At 38.0% G+C, this 16471-nt stretch overlaps 1 protein-coding gene across 4 annotated transcripts in view; it reads right to left on the reverse strand.

Moving 5' to 3' along the window:
- C2H7orf57 (chromosome 2 C7orf57 homolog) overlaps window positions 1-16471 on the reverse strand; it is a 37455-nt gene that overhangs the window by 9144 nt on the left and 11840 nt on the right. For 2 of the 4 annotated variants that reach the window (XM_043508658.1, XM_043508657.1), the window contains exon 6: window positions 6096-6140. The exons of the other annotated variants lie outside the window; for them this stretch is intronic. In XM_043508658.1, coding sequence (XP_043364593.1) covers window positions 6096-6140 — 45 coding nt within the window. The remainder of the gene's footprint in view (window positions 1-6095; window positions 6141-16471) is intronic. 4 annotated transcript variants of the gene reach the window in all.

Here is a 16471-nt window from a genome sequence, read left to right on the forward strand (position 1 = left end):
GAAGTAAATGATAAAACTGAAGAAAATAAGGAAACCTTATTTATTTACCACTAGTTATATTAGTGGGCTTTTAAGTGACACCACTAATAAATCTGCTGAGCCATAAGCATTTCTCTCTGACAAAAAAGTGTTGTAGTACATTTCTAAATAAAACTAAGCTGCCAAATTAAAATTTAGCAGTCAAAAGGTTCTCATCACGACTCTGTCCACTGCATGGAAGAAATAAAACAACTCTAAAGTAAAATCCTGGTCCCACTGAAGTCAATAGCAAAGCTCCCTTTGATTTCAGTGGGGTCAGGTTTCATCCCTGGTTTAAGAACCACAGTCCATTTGGTTAAGAAACAAGGTCTCCCAGACAGTAATAAATCCATTGTACTATATTATTCTGAGGTAAAAAATTCCAAATAACAGATACACTGAAGGTGGCCTCAAAACTGACATTTTGCCCTCTTTTCTTAATTATGTACAAGGAAGGCCTGAAAGGTGGTGGTTTTAAATTCTGCTTGTTTATTTACACTGCAAATTCAGGTTCAGTCTAGCATGGAATATTCTTTGATACTTGGAGACCTAATGAAATGGTCACATCAAAAGAGCCAAGATAGTAAACAATGAGTAATTAAAGAGAGGCAGGAATCTTAATCGGACTGTTTAAAACTGTTTGTATGTTTTAACATCTTTATCCAAAAATGTTAATTAGCAAGTAAAGTTAAAGAAAGTCTTTGTTAAAGGTTCGATACCCTTGCCCCTTCAATTAAGGTGTTGAAGTCAAAACAAATATCCCCCAAACCTCTCAGAGGTCCTTCAACAATAATAGAGAAGACCAAACCTGATTTTTCCAATAGTTCTAAGGTTAAAAAACACAGAAATAATGTTTTAAAACATTCTTTTAAGCTTCCTTTATACATCATAAATAAGCTAAAAATGGCACAAGCCCAGTATTTAAAGGTCACTTCTAAGAATTTTTAAAATCTTCTTTGTGTATTCTTTAGATTATTAGAATCAAAATTATATTTGAACGTATTTTTATCTACTAAAATATCTTATGTAGCTGGTTGAAAGTCAGAGTTACCGTGACATTCCAACCCACCAGAAGATATAGATATAATCACTGCTATCATATTATTACAAAAGCTTCAAGACTGGATGATTAGAAGTGAAGTATATTGCTATATAAATTAGCTGTATCCTACTGGGCACAGAGCCATACTGTATTAAGTTGGATCTGATCATTACAAGAAGACTATATATAAACTGTTAAAGTACAAAATAATAAATAATATTAGTAATTGCAACTAGGTTGCAACCCTTACAATACATTTTATTTTTGCATTGTAACACTCATATGAAAATATAATTGAAACACTTCCAAAACAAATGCAGCTCATTCTTCTAAATACATGTTTATTATGGAGGTTGCAGGTAGTCTATGCAGATGTGATATGAAATGAGTGAAGATGAGTGCAATAAAAATGTGAAATGATTGAGCATGTACTAATTAGGAGGCCAGTGAAAGACAAGATACAATGAGAGGTGGTGAGGAGAGGAGGAAGAGGAGAGATGAATATTTGTCGAGTCTGGGGAACTTGATCATTTTCCCTGCACCTCTATTTTATGGAGGACACCTAAGTCTAACATGGAGCTTTTGTACTGATTCTGAACTGGAAAGACCAGGGGTGAAATCCTGGTCCCCCAGTAAATGGAAAAACTTTCAATGACTTCAGTGGGGCCAGGATTTCACCTAAGGTGATGGATTAGGGGGTTGGACTAGATGATCTCCTGAGGTCCCTTCCAACCCTGATATTCTATGATTCCAGCATCTGGTAACAAGTAAGATGATGGGGTTATTTCACTGTGGACAAAATGACCCTTGAAGAGTTGGGGCTTAAAAAGATGAAGAGATGGGAGATACTGTTGTCAAAATGAAGAGAATTTACATGAATACTAGTTTTATGCCGTGATGTCTTTTACCCAGACCTGGGAGTTGTAAATTCTAGTTGTTTAGAATCAGTCAGTCATTCTCCTACACTATCAAGTATTGAAAAATTGAGGCTCAGTTTTTCTAAGGAATTTGTTTGTGCCTTATATTTCAAAGTAATATTCTTAGGTGCAATGAATCCATCTTATTGTTGCCTTCCTCTATCTCCATTACCAGCATTGTGAGTATTTTTTTTATTTTTATCAATTTAAATGTTCAATTGCACAAAATTATGTTTTAAGCATTATTTTAATTTTTATCAATTTAAATTTTGACAGTTGTGAGAAATTATGCAGGGTCACTCAATGAGGGGGTCAGACAATAATTATTTAATGACAGTAGACATTGAGATTCAAAAAGTTAAAGCTTTATAACAGTTAAAACACAAACTGTCAACATCACAGCTCAAAATATACAAAATAAATAGCCTTAAAATCAAACACTAATAAGATCTCAATCAATCAGTATTTTTCTTACTTTGCCTATCTGTAAATTTTGATTAGTATTGATGGAAATATTTTTTCATTGGTATGTGTGTGTGTATGGTGAAAACAACATATATTAAAATTTGCTGATAAAAATCTAATCCTCCTGACCCTACACAGAGAGTACCACAAAAACACAGTTTGATATGGTTATGTACATTATGAACAGCAGATGGAAAAACAATACATAACAGGAACATAAAACGGAAAAAAAGAGAAGCCTAAACAATTACAAATAGTAGGACAGGGGAAAAAAAGTGCAGAGGTAGGCAAAACCCTACTGCTTTTGATTTTTATTATTCATTTTTTATTTGTCTTGAATTTCAACAAACAATCACATTGCAGCTGAAAGCCAAGGCATAATTCACTGAAGTGCTTCCTGAAGCTCTAAAAACCTTACTTGATTATGGACAGGAGAAAACTAAAAAGCTATTTTTCCATACTTATTCTGTAGTCTTGTGCTCAGACTGTGATCAAGGCAGACTCTCATATTTTCATAGTTAATTTTGATTCTCATTTTATATGCATTTCATCGGAAAACAGGAAACAAATTGTATGCAACCATAGATTTCCTTAAATTACAAATGAAGTGGAGATCTCAGTTTCTCAGCTAGAAAACAGCTCATTCTTCATCTTAGGAAAATCTAAATAAATTGGATTTAAGTTCAAAAATGTAATTCTTCTCTTCTCTATGAAAAGTTTTTCCAGCTGCCTTTATTTCTAAGTATATATGAATAATCTGAAAGCCATTCAGGCAGCTAACCCACTTGGAGAAAACAGCTGTCTCAGGGCTTCTCAGGCAATAGCCACCACAGCAACAATTCAAAGAAGCCAGAATAGAGAGAATGCTGTCGGGGGCAATGAAGCCAAATGTCACTTACTTTTTGCTGAGTACAGTTATTTACATTACTAGTAGCTGAAAGTTCAAGCTATCACATGGGTGTAATTTGTAAAGTCACCTTTGTAAAAAAGCCAGATATGGCTGAGAAATTTAAAAAATTGGAGGTTTACAAACTGAGAATCCCAGTGACAACTGAATGCGGTGATATTCTAAACAAAACAAGCTCTCTGCCATGCTTGCAGCTGTTTCCATGGCTTCACACTGACTGAACAGACATTGTAGGTTTTAGAGTTAAGTTCGGGGGTCATTGTGTGTACTGGTTCTGCAGTTGTATGGGTGTGGCTGTGTTGATTTGTGTGTGGATTGTGCTGTGCTGGGAAATTTCTGTTGATCTGTGCTAGTGGGAAATGTGTCTTTGCGGTTGTTGTGTGTGCTAGTTGTGTTGTTGTGTGCTTGGTTTTGAAGAACTGTGGCATTTAAGTCAAGTAACTCAACATCTGTTCAGTCTCTCTCACACAACCAATGAAGCTGTTGCATGAAAATTAGCTGTATAGTAAGGGTGGTGACTGGTTGAGTTATCTATGGTATCACAGGGATCTAGGTCTCTTGGCATGGCATAAATACATGCCTTGCTGTAGCAGGGATGTAATTCATAAAAAAGTCACAATGGCTGAGAACTTAAAAATTGGATGGGAACATTCTGCAAAACCTAATGACGACTGAATCTGGTGATATTCTGAACAAAAAAAAGCTCTCTGTCATGCTTATAGCTGTTTTCATCACTTCACACTAACTCTACAGCCATTTTAGGTTTCAGAGTGACAAACTGTGACAATCATAAAAAAAGAAAAGGAGTACTTGTGGCACCTTAGAGACTAACAAATTTATTAGAGCATAAGCTTCCGTGAGCTACAGCTCACTTCATCGGATGCATTCCACCGAAAGCTTATGCTCTAATAAATTTGTTAGTCTCTAAGGTGCCACAAGTACTCCTTTTCTTTTTTGCGAATACAGACTAACACGGCTGCTACTCTGAAACCTGTGACAATCATAGAATCGTATTACTGTATATAGCTACAATATTAAAAGCTGTGTAACTGTGGTTCACTATTACTATATTTTAAAGTCATTTTATGCAACAGTGGGTCATTTATGTACATTCCAGTGTAAAGTGTTCCAACTTTTTTTGAAGAGACACTGATAATTAAAAAATGCTGTAAATAAATACATTTCTTTACCTACGTTTTTAAAAGCACCATCAATTACTAAATAAAATATATTTTTAAATGCTCACATTTCATTATTTATGCTCTGCTTATTTTTGCATTTTCCTTAGCAATGAAGTTGATTCCAATGGGTGAAATTCCCCTCTGTGTAGGATGTCAGCACAAAATTTATGCATAATTTCAGTCTGAATAAGTGGACCATAGGCCTTGTGCTAGCCTTTTGCATAGGAGTGAATTCACATTCAGGTTCTTAGTTTCAAATATTTCCTAGGAATGATTGTTTAAAAACAATTGCTTTCACTGAAGTTTTTTACAACTGTGGAGATGAGTCTACTGGCCTTATATTTTCTAAAAATGTGTCAGAAGCACTTAAATTTTCCCAGGAATAAAAGGTAAAGAAATATGAAGAAGCAAAGAAATTTTAAGGTATCTATACATGAAACCTATATTTTATTCTTAAACCTTTTTGCTGTTGCTTCTCATATGCTCATATTGTAAATATTGACCTTTCCTATGTGTTAAATAAAAATAGATGAATTTAAGATTTCTATTTCTAGCAACAAAAATGAGAGAGGAAAGAAAGCTGAATAAAGTAGTTCAAATAAAACTGGTAGTAATATTGCACATATCTGTGATTTAGTGTTAAAGCCCTATTCAAGTCTAGGAGTTCTCAGATTATTCTTTAGAGCTTTTTAAAACTAGTTTTTAAATTGTATGATGTGTCCTGCTAACTATAAATAGGAGGATTCTGACATAATTTTACTACTGAGCTCAAATATAGTCATGGCAGAAAACAGGTTTCTTCTTCCAAGGTAATGGAGCAAGTCCAGTAGTTCACTTAGGAGCTTATTCTGAGTTCCACTGCGAATCAGTTGGCAATAAAAGAACAAAGGGCCAAAGCACAGAACTGGTACACAGGAGATCTGAGTTTTAGTACCAGCTGTGTCACAGACTCCCTTAGGGACTTGAGCAAGTCACTTACTCTCTGTATCCCAGTTTTCCTATCTGTAAAACTGATGACAATGACTGCCTACTTTACAGGTGGTGAGACTTAAATCATTAATTTTTATAAAGTGCTTTGAGGTCCTTGAAGATAAGCCACTGTAACAGTGCAAAATAACTATTATAAAGCATGTCTAAAAAAACCTTTTTAACCTTTGATATTGAACTTAGTTTTTAAAAATGTGTTAGAAAAACTGTAATTATAACTACATAGCTACATCTAAATCTTGTATAAAAGTGATTTAAAAATGCATAATTCCCAAGAAGTTGTTTACAATACAATGTAAACTGTCCTGTACATAACAAAGTTAGCAGATGAGATACTAGGAGATGCATTTTAAAAAGAGAAAAGAAAGCAAGAGTAATTTTAGCCCTAGAAGAAAGAAAATTTTAGCAAAGAAGTTGAGAGGGTCAAGTGCAGTATTATAACATAAATTAAGTCTGCTTTGAGAACAGTACTTTTTGGAAAGGCAATATATACTTTTGGACAGTACTGTAAAATGATTACTGCATTAGGCAAATTTCTTTTCTGTCAAACCACACCCCTATTTTAGTGATATATGCACCTCTTTTGTGTTGCCCATATGGACCTCAACTTGAGCAACATTTTCCTGATAGGAGAATTAGCGAATATTGTAACTTATGCAAGAGACATGATTTAAGATGCTTGCCTTTTGTAAATTGCAATACAATTTACTGATAGTTGTTGCAAAATTTGATCTGCAGGCTATCACAGCTAAAATGGGAAAAGAGACCAGCCCTGGAAACATTGTATCACTGCCTTAGGGAAAACGAATCCCACTGAAATACCCTTGCATACCTCTCAATCTGCCAGTGCTCAAATGTGAAATAATGGCTAGGAAGGAGAGGGAGAAAAGTTACATTTCAGGATGGTTATGTTAAAAAAAAAAGTCAGTACCAATACCTAAATGTCAAATTTCAAAGATTCAAAACAATAAGGCAGCATGATTTAGTGGCTGGGGAACTACACTAGAAGTGGGAGGCTTGGGTTCTATCCTCAGCTCTGTCGCTGACCTAGTGTGTAATCCTCGGTAAGTCGGTTCATCTCTTTGTACATCTGTTTGTCTGCATTGCCCATTTAGATTGTAAGCTTTTTGGGACAAGATGTGTGTCTTTCTATGTGCCCACACAGTGCCTAGAATAACGGGACTCCAATTTTGATTGCGACACTTGGGTGTTACTGTAATAAAAATAATTAATAATTAATAATTAATAAGGAGGCCATTAGAAGATGCTGCACTATCACCAGTACGCTGTTCATACTCTGTTCAGCATCTCTTTCTTTTAAACTTTGATTCCATGATTTCTTAGTATTTCTCATGCCTAATCAATGTGAGGTCATCATGGATGAAATCTAGCTGGTTTAATTCAATAATATGAAATCTAAATAAAATTGAAAAGATGCTGGTGGCGGAGAAACATATTGAAACGCTGATGGATATTACGACTGCTCCTTCCAATGAACAGGTAATGTTCAGACTATTTCTAAATGGTTCACAGTTTCCAGGTCTTATTGGATCCTTCATTGCAGCTTCTCTGATGTAGGCCTCATCACTACAATACATGTTTTGGTTATTTTCATGTTGGACTAAGGTAATGTGATGTACTTAGGGTTACCGTTAATAACCACTTGAAACCATCAGTATAGCATAGCTAGCTATTCACCTTTTAAGAGGGCAAAATCCATGTGAACATCTAATACCAGTGTTCCATGCACTGATTTTCAACTTTCCTCTGGGTGCAATTAAAGATGCTGGTCGGTTATCTTTAAAGCCCTTAAAGTCCCAGGGCCTAGCTATCTCAGAGACAGGAAAAATATATATTTTGTAATTCTGCTTCTCCAAAAATACCACTTTGAAAGATTCTCACTCCTGGGTCTTAGCCTCTTACAATAAGATTATTGTATTATTATTTTTATCTGCTAGCTCTTAGGCTTTTGACCATTAAAGGCAGTAGTAGCAGGGCAGAGCATGTTTCAGGCCTTAACTGGTTATCATGCATCAACTCCACCCAAGTCCAAATCCTCCTCTCCAAATAGTTCACTTAGTTCTGATTGCATAAGACGTGAAGCTCCTACTAGCAGTAAACCAGAACAAGATGATTAACATGAGATAAAAAAGCATTAAATACAAATGAAAGAAAAGGTACAAAGGTACAAAAGGTACAAAGATGAAAGACATCTCAAAAGATAATCGGTAAACTCTGAATAGAAGTAGGTGATAGAGAATCCTACAGCATATCTTCTGAGAAAAAAATAATTATAAAGGTAAGTAATTTTTTCTTCTCTAAAAATATAATCTATACAGGATTCTCACTCCTGAACAGTAAAAATTTGAGGGATGTCTTCCCCATAAAAAAATAGTACAGCTGCCACAATAAGGCCAATGCCTATAATATGATCTGGGAAAGTATATTTTTTTAAAAAATAAATACATATAGAAGGCTACCTCTCAATAAATAACATCAGACATAATTCAAATCTTTAGAATCAATGACTAGTCAAGAAAGTTGATATAAAAATTGGCTAACTGAAAATAAGAAACAAAAATATTTGGGGATGGGTGAGGAAGTTTGGCCACCTCTATTTGTGAACAAGTTCTAGAGCACCGAACTGTTGAAATCAAATTCCTTCTTCAAACCTGAATACAAGCAATAATTATATGTAAGTATGCACAGAGATCACCATGTAGTTGCTACATATATGTCTGTGATGGAAACCTTCCTGAGGCAAGCAGTGGTGCCTCTTATCTTATCTTGGATAGAGCATTGACATGGTTTAGCTTCATGTCATCCAGGTCATAGTAATGAGAAATGGAATCACACCGAACTTGAAGAATATTGCCAGGACAATATGCTAAGTAAGGTGAAACTCCAATATCACATTGGAGAGGAAATGAACATGAGTCTGTAGCAATACCACGCCCTTATGAAATTTGGCATAAGGCAGTTCAGTCATTACAGCCAGAAGTTTACTTAATCTATGAGCTGAAGTCACTGCCACCAGAAAAATGAAGTTCCATGTAAGAAATTCTTCTATGTAAATTACTTTAGGGGTCAAGAGAACACAAATCACCTGCCTGTAGACACCTTGCCTACAGATCTTTATCATGATAGGAGCTACCAAGTTAGAGAGAGAGGTCTGGAAATGGGATGGAACAAGGTGTCCCAGTTCTAAGTGATTATCTGAGGCCAGACTCTCAGCTTTATTTGACTGACTTTGGCCATCTGCAGCAGAGCTGAGCTTATTTGTCTGAATCACCAGGAAACGTAAGATCAAACATAATCTCATCTAAGATCTGCCATTAGCTTTGTTACAAATGGGATCAGGTAGAAGGCATAAAGGAGCTTCTCACCCCAGGGGATGGAGTTGCCACTTGCTAATGTGGTCTTTTCTTGGTGTCATTCATAAAGGACCAGTAACTTCTTGTTCCAGTAAATGGTGAAGAGATTCACCTTCAGTATAGCCCTCTGAAAGATCTGATCCCCTCCCCCCCCACACAGTAATACAGAGACCACTCATGACGATCTGTCACTGTTTGACTCAGTATGTTTGTGATCATGTTATTCTTCTCTGCTATGCATATGACAACCAGGATTGTCTTGAGACAGAATGCACTTTCCACCTGCAAGGCTTCTGGATACAAGAAGCCCTGAGTCTCACACATCCTAGTGCCCCTTCTCCAATATAGAATGTGGTGGCCTGCTTCTGTGTTGAATCAGGATCACCTTTTGGAGGCATTTTGAAACTCCACACAGCATTCAGGATTAGAGCTGTCAGTTTTTTTGGATGAATAGTTTTTTTGCTAAAATATGCAGTGTCAGTTGACCTAAAACTATTTGCAAATTTGAAGCAAATTGATGAATAGTTTTCATTCAAGCTATTCAAAAATAGTTTTTTTTTAAAAAAAAAAGAAAGAAAAAAGGAGGAAACCTCCTTATAAAGGTTTCCCAAGTGGTTAGAACACTCACCTGGGCTGTGTGGGAGACATAGGGCAGAGGAAGAGTGCCACAGGGTGTCCGGTTGGTTGCCACAAATAAGGGGTTATGAATCAAGTGTCTAGAGTAGGTACTGCTGTTCTAATCTACAAAGCAGGGCATTGCGGCCTACTGGTTAGAGTCCTTGGGGCTGCTCTTGCTTTTGGGGCAGCATGGCCTAACGGCCAAAGTCCCTGAGCAGTGCCCACATCCTGCGGTAGGTGTGGGGTGGGGTAGAGGGACCCAGGCCCACCTTTCTCCACGGGGTCTCAACTCAGGGCCCTGTGAAATCAGTGGTCTGCAGTTTGGCTCAGTTTCCTATTTTAACAGTCACGTTTCCTAGGTCACTTCCTACCCTTGGTTCCTGCTCTGTCAGTTCCCCTGGGAACCTTGGCTTTCTGGCTCGCTTTCATCTTCCAGGGTCAATGGGGTTTTCACTGTTGATCTCACTGGTTCGGCCTTCGCAGTCTGTAGCTCCAGTAACTCCCTGGAAGGAGCTGGCAGCGTTCATCCACTCTTCTCCTCAGTCAGCCCAAACTGAGCTGGGTCGCTCCCTTTTCTATCCTGTCTCCAGGTTGAGCCTGCCCGGCAGGAGTGATGGGGCATTGCCTTTTCGTCCCACAATGTGCAGTTAACCCCAGCGGGGTCAGTGCTGGGTAGACACATCCCATCACAAGGGGAATTGACCCTATGTCTCCCACACAGCCCAGGTGAGTGTTCTAACCACTTGGGTAACCTTTATAACACTCACCTGGGCTGTGTGGGAGACATAGGGTCAATTCCCCTTGTGATGGGGTGTGTCTACCCAGCACTGACCCCGCTGGGGTTAACTGCACATTGTGGGACGAAAAGGCAATGCCCCATCACTCCTGCCGGGCAGGTTCAACCTGGAGACAGGATAGAAAAGGGAGCGACCCAGCTCAGTTTGGGCTGACTGAGGAGAAGAGTGGATGAACGCTGCCAGCTCCTTCCAGGAAGTTACTGGAGCTACAGACTAACCAGTGGATTATGGGATATTCTAATGTAGAGTTTTCTCAGTCTCGCCTGTTGAAGCGGTTCCACTTTGTACGAGTAGTCATTAGAGCAGGGACTTGAGTCATCCATAGCCTATGAAAGTGCTCTAACCACCAAGCTATATAGTCATTCTCTCACTCTTTTCCTGGACCAGAGACCATTCATATTCATATTCATTCGCTGTGACAATTCATATTAATTCACATCACATGCCTCCAGATGTCCTAGTGACACATATAGGTGAACACAGCACCAGTGAAGAGAGAGCTGAAATCTTTAAGGACTGAGCTTTGTTCACTTAAATGTTTCAAGTCTTAAACATACCAAAAAACACCTTCGCAAAATATGGCTTTTGAAAAAAATTGCAAATTGTACAATTGTATGATTGACATGGAACTTGAACACAATTTTTGGCAAGAAGCTTGAAGCTCAACAGTGTAATATTGTCCTTAACATTTAAGTGAGGGGGATGTAGGTTAAGGAAAAGATCTCTCAGGCCCCAGTTTTCCTGGACATGGCAATTGTCAGAAACCCATCTTTCAATATCAGGAATAAGAGAATTTCTCACAGTTCAAAAGATAGAGACACAAAAGGTTGAAGAATCAGCAGTAGAGCCCAGAAGGGAACAGGAACCCTCTGGGGTAAAATGTTTTTGCACTTGTCCTTAAGGGTTTCCTTCTATGACTGCAGCAAACAACTTTTGTACCCTAAAGAATTGTGCCTAATGATTCTGAACTTTAAAATGGCACTTAGCTTTCAAATTTTTAAACCAAAGATTGTCCTGTTTCTGAAGAACCTTAGCTCTACCTTAGCAGCTAACTACAAATTATCTAAAGCATCACCATAAAATAAGGAAATGGAAGACTTATTGGAAATTTGTTTAAACAGCATTAAGAACCATTTGTAAAAGTTCAACTGTACAGATTGAAAGGCCAAGAAAGTAGAATAAAAATTATTTCATGATGCTCTCTCCATTTTATTCACTAGAAGAATCTGTAGGAAGGAGAAAATATTTGCTAGAAGGGCATTCTTAAATAATAACAAGATAGAAAATCCTTATGAGAGGGGGGCAAAGAGGTAGAAGTATGAAAGTGGGGCATGCCATGATATTTCATGTTAAATGGAAAATTCTTCATAACTGCCACCAGAAGAGATTCATGAACAAGCAGAGAAAAAACTCTTGAATCTTCTGCAGCCAAGACATTTTCTTCAGTAAAGGCAGACCATTTCCCCAACCTATACGAGTAGTGTTTGGATTGTGTAACCCCTCAGAAACACATTCTTCCAACTTCTCATAGAAGTCAGATATATGCTCACCCTCCTCTTTAGGGCCTAATTCATCAAGGTACTTAAAGCAGAAAAATCCTGAAGGAGAAAGCTGGAATGACAGATGCATGAACGAAGGGCTCTAGGGAGGACAATCAGGTAGGAAGTAAAATAAAATTTAAATTAGAAAGAGAAAGTGGTCAGAGAGATCATCTTAGATATCTTAGGGCATTTAGCCTATGGGAGTTAGTTTTTAGAGTTAGCATCTTTGGGTCAAATTCAGCAGTGGTGAAAATGGTGGCATAAATTGCATGTTGGCCCTCCACAGATTTGAAAGCAGGTCTAAGTAGCATAGTGTAATGTATTCCAATTTCAGATTCAGTGGAGCTACAAAATGAATATAAATTACTTACTTGGCATGATGTGGACCAAATTCTGGCCTTGGTAAAAATAGGCCAAACTCCCATTGGAGTTAACTTGTTATGCCTGCTCACCCCAGGAATAAACTTGGCCCCAGATATGTTGACAATAGAGGGGTTGTAAGCAGGAGGATCGGGGGACCTGTTTTATCTTACATCATCCTGTTTTCATCCTTTTAAAAAAGAAAAAACTTCCTCCCCTGCTTACATCACCTTGAAATTTAACCAAGAGGCTTCCTTGGGAGCTTAAGCTTCTATTTTAAGTATTGGTTATTTGAGTCTTCTTGGAGACTGGATAGTTCAGGAAATAAACTTCATGTCTCTAAATTATTATCTAAATTACAGTGTAATCACCTGACAAGCATTTGATTGCTTATGTGGACTGGCAAGATGTTCCCTGCCCAATTCTGTATGGACAAACATCATTACAGGAGTCCCAATTCCCAACTTCACTAACTAGTACTTTCAGCAGAATCCAAGGGAATTTCGCCCAAATTTTCACAAGTGACTTAGGTTCACAACTTGAAATACCTAGAGCCTGATTTTCAGAAGTACCCCCTTTGACTTGAAGAGAAGTGTTGGTGTTCAGCACCTTTGAAAATCAGGTCATTTTCTTCAGTAAAGGCAGACCATTTCCCCAACCTATACGAGTAGTGTTTGGATTGTGTAACCCCTCAGAAACACATTCTTCCAACTTCTCATAGAAGTCAGATATATGCTCACCCTCCTCTTTAGGGCCTAATTCATCAAGGTACTTAAAGCAGAAAAATCCTGAAGGAGAAAGCTGGAATGACAGATGCATGAACGAAGGGCTCTAGGGAGGACAATCAGGTAGGAAGTAAAATAAAATTTAAATTAGAAAGAGAAAGTGGTCAGAGAGATCATCTTAGATATCTTAGGGCATTTAGCCTATGGGAGTTAGTTTTTAGAGTTAGCATCTTTGGGTCAAATTCAGCAGTGGTGAAAATGGTGGCATAAATTGCATGTTGGCCCTCCACAGATTTGAAAGCAGGTCTAAGTAGCATAGTGTAATGTATTCCAATTTCAGATTCAGTGGAGCTACAAAATGAATATAAATTACTTACTTGGCATGATGTGGACCAAATTCTGGCCTTGGTAAAAATAGGCCAAACTCCCATTGGAGTTAACTTGTTATGCCTGCTCACCCCAGGAATAAACTTGGCCCCAGATATGTTGACAATAGAGGGGTTGTAAGCAGGAGGATCGGGGGACCTGTTTTATCTTACATCATCCTGTTTTCATCCTTTTAAAAAAGGAAAAACTTCCTCCCCTGCTTACATCACCTTGAAATTTAACCAAGAGGCTTCCTTGGGAGCTTAAGCTTCTATTTTAAGTATTGGTTATTTGAGTCTTCTTGGAGACTGGATAGTTCAGGAAATAAACTTCATGTCTCTAAATTATTATCTAAATTACAGTGTAATCACCTGACAAGCATTTGATTGCTTATGTGGACTGGCAAGATGTTCCCTGCCCAATTCTGTATGGACAAACATCATTACAGGAGTCCCAATTCCCAACTTCACTAACTAGTACTTTCAGCAGAATCCAAGGGAATTTCGCCCAAATTTTCACAAGTGACTTAGGTTCACAACTTGAAATACCTAGAGCCTGATTTTCAGAAGTACCCCCTTTGACTTGAAGAGAAGTGTTGGTGTTCAGCACCTTTGAAAATCAGGTCATTTTCTTCAGTAAAGGCAGACCATTTCCCCAACCTATACGAGTAGTGTTTGGATTGTGTAACCCCTCAGAAACACATTCTTCCAACTTCTCATAGAAGTCAGATATATGCTCACCCTCCTCTTTAGGGCCTAATTCATCAAGGTACTTAAAGCAGAAAAATCCTGAAGGAGAAAGCTGGAATGACAGATGCATGAACGAAGGGCTCTAGGGAGGACAATCAGGTAGGAAGTAAAATAAAATTTAAATTAGAAAGAGAAAGTGGTCAGAGAGATCATCTTAGATATCTTAGGGCATTTAGCCTATGGGAGTTAGTTTTTAGAGTTAGCATCTTTGGGTCAAATTCAGCAGTGGTGAAAATGGTGGCATAAATTGCATGTTGGCCCTCCACAGATTTGAAAGCAGGTCTAAGTAGCATAGTGTAATGTATTCCAATTTCAGATTCAGTGGAGCTACAAAATGAATATAAATTACTTACTTGGCATGATGTGGACCAAATTCTGGCCTTGGTAAAAATAGGCCAAACTCCCATTGGAGTTAACTTGTTATGCCTGCTCACCCCAGGAATAAACTTGGCCCCAGATATGTTGACAATAGAGGGGTTGTAAGCAGGAGGATCGGGGGACCTGTTTTATCTTACATCATCCTGTTTTCATCCTTTTAAAAAAGAAAAAACTTCCTCCCCTGCTTACATCACCTTGAAATTTAACCAAGAGGCTTCCTTGGGAGCTTAAGCTTCTATTTTAAGTATTGGTTATTTGAGTCTTCTTGGAGACTGGATAGTTCAGGAAATAAACTTCATGTCTCTAAATTATTATCTAAATTACAGTGTAATCACCTGACAAGCATTTGATTGCTTATGTGGACTGGCAAGATGTTCCCTGCCCAATTCTGTATGGACAAACATCATTACAGGAGTCCCAATTCCCAACTTCACTAACTAGTACTTTCAGCAGAATCCAAGGGAATTTCGCCCAAATTTTCACAAGTGACTTAGGTTCACAACTTGAAATACCTAGAGCCTGATTTTCAGAAGTACCCCCTTTGACTTGAAGAGAAGTGTTGGTGTTCAGCACCTTTGAAAATCAGGTCATTTTCTTCAGTAAAGGCAGACCATTTCCCCAACCTATACGAGTAGTGTTTGGATTGTGTAACCCCTCAGAAACACATTCTTCCAACTTCTCATAGAAGTCAGATATATGCTCACCCTCCTCTTTAGGGCCTAATTCATCAAGGTACTTAAAGCAGAAAAATCCTGAAGGAGAAAGCTGGAATGACAGATGCATGAACGAAGGGCTCTAGGGAGGACAATCAGGTAGGAAGTAAAATAAAATTTAAATTAGAAAGAGAAAGTGGTCAGAGAGATCATCTTAGATATCTTAGGGCATTTAGCCTATGGGAGTTAGTTTTTAGAGTTAGCATCTTTGGGTCAAATTCAGCAGTGGTGAAAATGGTGGCATAAATTGCATGTTGGCCCTCCACAGATTTGAAAGCAGGTCTAAGTAGCATAGTGTAATGTATTCCAATTTCAGATTCAGTGGAGCTACAAAATGAATATAAATTACTTACTTGGCATGATGTGGACCAAATTCTGGCCTTGGTAAAAATAGGCCAAACTCCCATTGGAGTTAACTTGTTATGCCTGCTCACCCCAGGAATAAACTTGGCCCCAGATATGTTGACAATAGAGGGGTTGTAAGCAGGAGGATCGGGGGACCTGTTTTATCTTACATCATCCTGTTTTCATCCTTTTAAAAAAGGAAAAACTTCCTCCCCTGCTTACATCACCTTGAAATTTAACCAAGAGGCTTCCTTGGGAGCTTAAGCTTCTATTTTAAGTATTGGTTATTTGAGTCTTCTTGGAGACTGGATAGTTCAGGAAATAAACTTCATGTCTCTAAATTATTATCTAAATTACAGTGTAATCACCTGACAAGCATTTGATTGCTTATGTGGACTGGCAAGATGTTCCCTGCCCAATTCTGTATGGACAAACATCATTACAGGAGTCCCAATTCCCAACTTCACTAACTAGTACTTTCAGCAGAATCCAAGGGAATTTCGCCCAAATTTTCACAAGTGACTTAGGTTCACAACTTGAAATACCTAGAGCCTGATTTTCAGAAGTACCCCCTTTGACTTGAAGAGAAGTGTTGGTGTTCAGCACCTTTGAAAATCAGGTCATTTTCTTCAGTAAAGGCAGACCATTTCCCCAACCTATACGAGTAGTGTTTGGATTGTGTAACCCCTCAGAAACACATTCTTCCAACTTCTCATAGAAGTCAGATATATGCTCACCCTCCTCTTTAGGGCCTAATTCATCAAGGTACTTAAAGCAGAAAAATCCTGAAGGAGAAAGCTGGAATGACAGATGCATGAACGAAGGGCTCTAGGGAGGACAATCAGGTAGGAAGTAAAATAAAATTTAAATTAGAAAGAGAAAGTGGTCAGAGAGATCATCTTAGATATCTTAGGGCATTTAGCCTATGGGAGTTAGTTTTTAGAGTTAGCATCTTTGGGTCAAATTCAGCAGTGGTGAAAATGGTGGC

Source organism: Dermochelys coriacea, chromosome 2 (assembly GCF_009764565.3).
Source record: "Dermochelys coriacea isolate rDerCor1 chromosome 2, rDerCor1.pri.v4, whole genome shotgun sequence".
Lineage (NCBI taxonomy): Eukaryota > Metazoa > Chordata > Testudines > Dermochelyidae > Dermochelys > Dermochelys coriacea.